The 7,488-nt window shown below is 38.7% G+C and overlaps 1 protein-coding gene across 2 annotated transcripts; it reads left to right on the forward strand.

The window, feature by feature from the left end:
- Positions 1-261: 261 nt before the first annotated feature.
- On the forward strand, positions 262-5,646 carry LOC307138901 (leukocyte elastase inhibitor-like). Of its 2 annotated transcripts, XR_013818068.1 has the most exons (9): positions 262-388; positions 666-842; positions 1,654-1,734; positions 2,125-2,265; positions 2,352-2,469; positions 2,658-2,800; positions 2,869-3,036; positions 3,115-4,037; positions 4,465-5,646. XR_013818068.1 is itself a non-coding variant. In XM_079837594.1 (8 exons), the coding sequence occupies exons 2-8, from the start codon at positions 675-677 to the stop codon at positions 3,517-3,519; spliced, it is 1,224 nt and encodes a 407-aa protein (XP_079693720.1). In that variant the 5' UTR covers positions 262-388; positions 666-674; the 3' UTR covers positions 3,520-4,429. The 2 variants fall into 2 exon arrangements, 1 of the variants encoding a protein (XP_079693720.1); XM_079837594.1 differs by lacking the exon at positions 4,465-5,646 and having other exon boundaries at positions 3,115-4,429.
- Positions 5,647-7,488: the final 1,842 nt, after the last annotated feature.

Genomic DNA, 7,488 nt, shown 5'->3' on the forward strand with positions numbered 1-7,488 from the left:
TTTATTTATTTCCCTGCCGTCAAAATCCGGCACACACACACACACATATATATATATACACACACATGATTCCTGGCTGAATGTCAATATCTATGGATAACTGGATCTTTGGTAAGTTGTAAGGAATTCTAGTCCAACTTTTAGTTTAAACTAATAATTGTTTGTTTGTTTTATTTGTGTTTCCGCAGTTTCCCCTATTAAATCCAGTCATGCAGCAGCTCTTTTGCCACTCAGGCTGAGTAACCCGAGACGTTTTACAGTAGGGATGGATTTGGTTTAGAGGATGGGCTCTTCAGGGCGAGGCAACAGTTATAAGAATAACAGTCAGCAGATCTTTCATCACCTCAGACACACAGGGAAACTTCATCATTCCTGCTGAATACTTGAGGTAATGCTTTTAGTTAACTTCTCTGTTTGTTAGAAGTACCTTCATACAATGTATTGAGTTAAGCAGGTCTAATAGAACAGATTTCTACATGATGAGTAATGATGAAAATGATGCAAACTGTTAAACTGCTGTTCTGACTTTAACAAAACTGATGTCATATGAGAGAAAAGCATTGATTGACTGTTTCTTAGACAAGCATGTGATGTTGTTTACATAGGAAGTGTGCTGATCATATCTCTCTCTCTGTCTCTGTCTCTGTCTCTGTCTCTGTCTCTAGCTTGTGAAAATGGATTCTCTGACTGCAGCAAACACACATTTCTCCCTCAACCTGTTCGAGAAGATCAGCGGAGGAAACGCATCAGGAAATGTGTTCTACTCTCCTGTCAGCATCTCCTCGGCTCTGGCCATGGTGTTGCTCGGTGCGAGAGGAAACACAGCAGATCAGATGATTAAGGTGATCTTTCACAATCTGTATTTATTTTTAAAAGAGGGTGAAGGGAAAGTAAACTGAGACAGAGGGACCAGGAAGTGACTCAAGCCTTTGCACAACAAGCACATGTGTTCAAAATTTTAAAGGGGTCATGAACTGCATTATTTCCTGGGGTGCACTTATAATGTTAGTATGATTTTTACATAAAAACTGTCATAATTTAGAAATAAAAGGCATTTTTCTTCTTCTTCTTCATCTTGTTAATGGACACTCACTCCTTAGGAGTATTACCGCCACCCACTGTATCACTTACATGGGTGATGCATCTGTATTTATTTACTTTATTTTCTTGTATATGATGTAATGCCCCACCCTCTCTCTCTCTGCTGGCATGCATTCCACTCTGGCCGCTCAACTTCAGGATGGGCAGAAGCATCACGATCCCCATACATTATATCCTATGCTCTAATCCTATTCTTTAAAAAGGTTAAAAAAGTCCTGTATGTCTGAGAATCTCTCAAACTCTTTCCCAAGAGATCCGTGACATTTACTGATCCTTTCCTATATTATTAAAAAGGGGCGTGTCTGCTGTGAGACTTCAGTGTAAACGCCCATTGCTGTGATTGGCTGCTGTGAGACTTCAGTGTAAACGCCCACTATTTTGAGTATTTTGAGTTCCAGGCATTGTATAAACAAAAAAAAACAACAAAGAATGTGTTTGCCATCATCAGTTCTTCATTGTCATTTTAAACTATTCTAATGCGTATTTGAGTAGTGCATTCACAATATACGTTGAAGTTATCTTTATTAATTCTCCCATAATAATGCTGTGTAGGTCCTGGGCTTTAACGATCCTCCACCTGCACAAGCAATGATGCAGCAAACCCAGAATCCTCCGACACCTGCGGACCTCAAGGTATCGTATGAACATCAAACACTGACCCAGTTCACTGCTAACATTCTGTCAAGGTTCTCTCAAAGTTATGTATTATTTATACATTATGGAACTTTTTTTCTTAAATGTTTAAGTTCTTCTAACATTTTCCAAAATGATACTACTTGTTTCAGAATGTTCAGAGAACATTCAAGAGTAACATTATCATAATGATTGCAAAATTATTAAATATAATGTTTAAAAACTATGTTTTGAGCATTCAGAGAAAATGCAGAAATCATTTGCATAACTTAATGAGAATGTTCTTCCAACATATTTTTGTTAGTTGGGAACCTCATGACTTTATGGTTGCATGGACAGCTGTGTCCTTTGCGTTCGTCTGATTAAATCTGATATTGTTAATCCAAACAGAAAAGTCCTGAGGAAAAAACTGAGGACGAAATTCATTCCAGCTTCAAGAAGTTTATGAGTGAGCTGAACAAACCAGGAGTCCCGTATGTGTTGAGTCTTGCCAACCGCCTCTACGCAGAGCAATCCTACCAGTTTGTTGAGGTAAGACTTGGTTTATTCACTGGAGGTTCTGGAAATGTTCTCAGCTCTAATATCATTTGCACCTCAATCGGTTTGATATGTTACAGAAATTCCTCAATGACGCAAAAATATACTATGAAGCCGGACTGGAGAAGGTGGACTTCAAGACCAAATCAGAGGCTGCTCGTGTCAACATCAACCAATGGGTGGAGGAAAAAACACAAGGTCAAAACTTATTCTCAATTTAAAACTTACTCTACAGTCTTACAAATAAAAGTAATTTCATGTTTTTACAGCACTTTAGGTTCAGCAAAATTGCCTTTTCAAGGGCCATGTTTGGCTTCATGGGCTCTTGAGTTGAGCTATATAGTAAAAATATCAAACCAATCAGTTCAAATCCATTTGTATTTTAGAGAAGATCAAGGACCTGCTGCCACCAGGAGTCATTGATAGGAGGACGAGACTGGTCTTGGTGAACGCCATCTACTTTAAGGGAAACTGGGAGAAGAAATTCCCAAAGGAAGCCACCAGAGATGGGCAGTTTAAGCTGAACAAGGTGAGATTTCATGCATAGTCCTGATAGAATCTGAGGGGTTATAATGTGTTTCTGTTTATGTTTGGCAGACTCAAACTAAACCAGTGAAGATGATGCATCAAAAGAAGAAGTTTCCTCTGGCCTCAATCCCAGAGATGAACAGTCAGGTTCTGGAGCTGCCGTATTTCGGGAAGAATCTCAGTATGTTGATCATCCTTCCTAACGAGATAGAAGACGACACCACTGGCCTTCAGAAGGTGATTTGAATGCTTAATTAGCCAGAAGTTTTCATTTTGACTGAATTATTCATCTGACATGTCTCTCTTATTATCCAGCTTGAAAAGGCACTGACCTACGAGAAGCTCATGGAGTGGACCAAACCAGAAGTCATGTATGAACCAGAGGTTGAAGTGTCTCTGCCCAGATTCAAGATGGAGGAAAAATACGACATGAAAAAGATTCTGATCAGCATGGGAATGGAGGATGTTTTTGACGAGGTAAAGGTGAACCTTTCAGGCATGACCTCCAACAAAGACCTGGTGGTGTCGAATGTGATTCATAAAGCCTTTGTTGAAGTCAACGAGGAAGGAACCGAAGCGGCTGCAGCCACCGGCGTCAGAGCGAGGGTTATGTGTGGTTACATCCCGCAGGTCTTCAATGCAGACCATCCTTTCCTTTTCTTCATCCGGCACAATCCAACCAAGAGCATTCTGTTTTACGGACGTTTCTGCTCTCCATGAGTGAGTCCTGCTGAGACCCTTCCAGCTAGTTTAGGTTGTGATGATCTGGTTAAAATGAGTTGCAACTCTACCGGTCATCTTTTGGTTTAATAGCGTAGGGCAGTGGTTCTCATAGTGTGGTGCTCAGGCTCCCTCTAGTGGTACGCAGAGGAATCACTAAATTAAAGTCGCTGTAAAGGCGAGTCTAAAATTTGTTTCTATTCTAAACACATTATAAATGTTAGATATGTATTGCTGAAACACATTACAAAGACTGTGAACTGTGTTGCACTAAAACGGTGGCTCGATGACGCACTGGAGCCACTGAGCCTGGCCCATCCCCTAACATTATAACTAACCTTAGAGTACATTCGCATCAGTTCGCTGGGCGTTCGCCGTTCAATAGCAAGTTACTGTCACTACCGTTAGTTACAACAGCCAACAGTTAGCTAGCTAGTTATGCCTTCATCACGTAAATGCATATTACCTAATTGTAAAATGTATAAAAAGCCTACAAAACAAATCGCTGATATCAAGATGTCACATGGTGTTTTGGTGTTGGTTCATGTTTCATGTGTTTAGTTCATCAAGTTTACTGTCATGTTTCTAGTTTGTCTTGTCCTTTCAGTTTCCTGGTTTTGTCATGTGTTTCATTGTCATGTGACTCCCATGCCCTCATGTAATCTTGTGTCTTGTCCTGTCATTGGTTCATTGTTTAATCACTGTTCACAGGTGTCACTTGTCTTGTCATTAGTGTGTGTATTTAAGCCCTCATGTTTGCCATGTGTCTTTGTCTGTTATTAACGTTGTAACCTGCTGGTGGTGAGTTTTGTTTAGCCATGCCATGACTTTGTTTTATGTTTTGACCAAGTTAAGCCAAGTCTTTGTTTTAAGTTTTGTTTATTGTTAATAAATGCTGCACATGGGTTCAAAACACTTGCCTCCAGTGGATCTATGTTACACAAGAAGAGGTGGATTCATTTTGTGGACAGGAATCGGATACTTGTTATAAAATAAAAATGTAGATTCCTCTTATTGATTCCTCTGTGTGCATTTTAATATGACTTTAAACCTTCAAACCTTAAACCTGTTTTCTGCGCATGTGTAACAGTATATTGGAGCCATGCAGCTCTTAAAGTGACAGCAGCCTAAAATTCCTGCTGCCGTCTCTGCCTTGACTGAATATCTTATGTAACTATATGTGTAATGTACATTTTATTTATAAAGTTCTTTTAAAAAAAAAGATATTATTTAGGCAAAAGTTGTTCTTTAGCCTGTTGTTCATGATATTCAGCCACAATTAAATGTTTTGCAATAAGACTGAATAAATGTAAATTATATCTAAGTTTTTTTTCTACCTTATTTGAATCGAAATTAGGAATCAATAAGAATTGAAATCGTTAAAATTCAAGAAACATTTATATGAGCCAACAGTATCAGTACCTATTGCTATTTACTTGATATTAAATGAATAGTATTAAATTGTTTTCAATTTTATGTGGTACTAAAATTATTTTGCTTCAAACACAAATGAATCCTACAAGTGTAAGTGGGACCTGCATTATATATTATATTAAAATACATTCATTCCTTGACAGAAAAAAACCTATAGTTGCAAAGGCAAAGTTGAAGTACTCAAATACTTAAAGCTGAATAAAATATTAAAAATGACAATGTACACAACAAAATTATGAAAACTTAATTTATAATAGTATATCAATGATACTAAAATATGAATGCTTTTAATTGAAACAACATTGTAAAGATTTAAAGTATTATAATTTCTATAACTAGTTCAGCAATCACTCTAAACCTTAACACATTTATCTTATAAATAAAATAAAGATATGTTTACATTCAAAGTAAGGGACATTTTTCTCTCGTTATATGCAAATGCTGGATAAGTGTAAACGTGTTTATGATTGAAGAAATGAAATGCATTGCAGTTGTCCTGAGTCTCATTCAGATTGTGGTTTTGGACGGGTCCAGGGGTTTTGCTTTGCTACTGTATAATCAAATCCACCAGTTTACATCAACATTTGTGTTGTTTCCTGCACTACAAGAGGCTCTATTATACAAGTCAAATTATGCATGTATTCACTGTAACACTATCTTCAACATACATGAAATAAATATTTACAATTATCCAATAAAACCTGTTCTGTTAGAGTTTTTACTGTAAGTTTATAGAAACCACTGTTACAAATAAACTGTGGTCAAACTCTGGTGCCTGAAAAGGTTTTTGGGGAAACACAAAAAGAGAGGAAATGAAATGAAAGTCACATCAAGGTGCTTATCCATATATAAATCAATCAATTACATTTTTTTCGGCTAAAAATTAAAAAGGCAATTTTCGGAGAGGCTAACAATAGCGAGCTAGCTTTAAAAGCATAAGATCCCACTCCTTCAAAACACATGAACGCGTAAACAGGGTTGGGAGGAAGGGAATACGGCGCAGGACGTAAATCGCCGTTACGTAATCAGGATACAAAATATTGGTAACTAATTCGTTACAGTTATGTCAAAAAAATAAGTAATCAGAATAGTTACATTTTGTGAAGAAAAAAAGGAATACATTCGGGATTACAATGGTTCAATTTAAAACCAAATAAATTAGTATTTAACAACTGTAATATTTTGTAAAAAAAAATCAGTAAAATATCCAAAAACCACTAGGCCAGTGTTCAGTTGAATACTTACAATATCCCAAATGTTTCCAAATATTTGTAAATCGTGAGAAATTGCTATTTTAACCGAGGAACCGGGACGTGTGAGGGCGTCGCCTGTCAATGGCATCATTCCCCTGGGTTTCTGGTTTTATTCTGCAGAAACGCTTTACTCTCACTGCAGTGTGAACAAGTGTCATAGCAGCCGCCGAGAGAACACACAGAGTAACGTCATCACACCATCAACACACTCAGATGTGTCTAATATGATCAACAGAGCTGCGTTACCTCACACTCATGAGCGGAGGAGCGGAAGTGGCGCCGGCGACTGTGGCATAATAAAAGTCCCGCTGCTCGCGAGGCGTGTGTTGCGTTCATCTTATTAACAATCGCTCCAGCGGTTCCGCAGCTCCACAACACTCGGTCCTGCTTCTGCTTCATACTACAGTAATGTTAATAATCGCATCCATGAGCATGATTTCTGCCCGAGTCCTATCCCGATTCTTTCCCACCGGCTGTGAGGTGAAGACCACATGTCCCAAGATTCTGCGCTCAAACGTCGCGTCATCAAACTACACCTTTGTTTTGAAAAGGCGACCTCTAGAGCAGTGGTTCTCAAACCTGTCCTCCTGGGGATCCCCAACCAGTGCACATTTTGCATGTCTCCCTCATCTAACACACCTGATTCAAATCATCAGCTCATTAGTAGAGACTGCAAGACTTGAATTGGGTGTGTCACACTTGAGTGGTGGACAGGTTTGAGAACCACTGCTCTAGCGGACGGAAAAGTCACATAGTGCACCCAAGCCCTGCTGGATTATAGTTCCTGGTTTTGTCATGACTCACGTGAGCCCCCTGCTGGTGCATGCGCAAATAACACGCGTCTACAATCATTCTCCTCAGACGCAGGTTGAGACCAAGCCTGCAACACGAGTCCTCAAAACTGAAGCCGACGCGTCTCGATCGCCCTCAGATGACTGGAAGCAGTATCGATCATAAAGCCTGCCCTCTACATGTATTCTAATGGGACAGACAAACTAAACAATCAAATTACACTTCAAATACACTTTGTCCAAAGGTGGTTTCTGTCATTGAAGGCAGTTTTTATCACGCTGATGTTAGTTCAAGTGTTCGTACTTTAAATAAGTTTGGTTTTAGTTAGTTTATTTGATGCTGTGAAAACAGTTATGATTGACAGCTGTGATTGACAGCTTCTCTGAGTGAAGTAGTCACTGAGGCACTCACTGACATTTTTCAGGACCTTCTGGAGGAGATTGGAGCTTTAACTTTAATCTCTACATTTCCATAATTGTTTATTTCACAA

Source organism: Gobio gobio (genome assembly GCF_949357685.1).
Source record: "Gobio gobio genome assembly, chromosome: 15".
Classification (NCBI taxonomy): Eukaryota; Metazoa; Chordata; class Actinopteri; order Cypriniformes; family Gobionidae; genus Gobio; species Gobio gobio.

Excerpts from the sequence above, each read along its gene's own strand:
- LOC307138901 (XM_079837594.1), top strand. The coding sequence starts at position 675 with ATGGATTCTCTGACTGCAGCAAACACACATTTCTCCCTCAACCTGTTC. Across the intron at positions 843-1,653 it reads CAGCAGATCAGATGATTAAG|GTCCTGGGCTTTAACGATCC; the intron begins GTGATCTTTCAC and ends AATGCTGTGTAG. Across the intron at positions 2,470-2,657 it reads GGTGGAGGAAAAAACACAAG|AGAAGATCAAGGACCTGCTG; the intron begins GTCAAAACTTAT and ends TTTGTATTTTAG.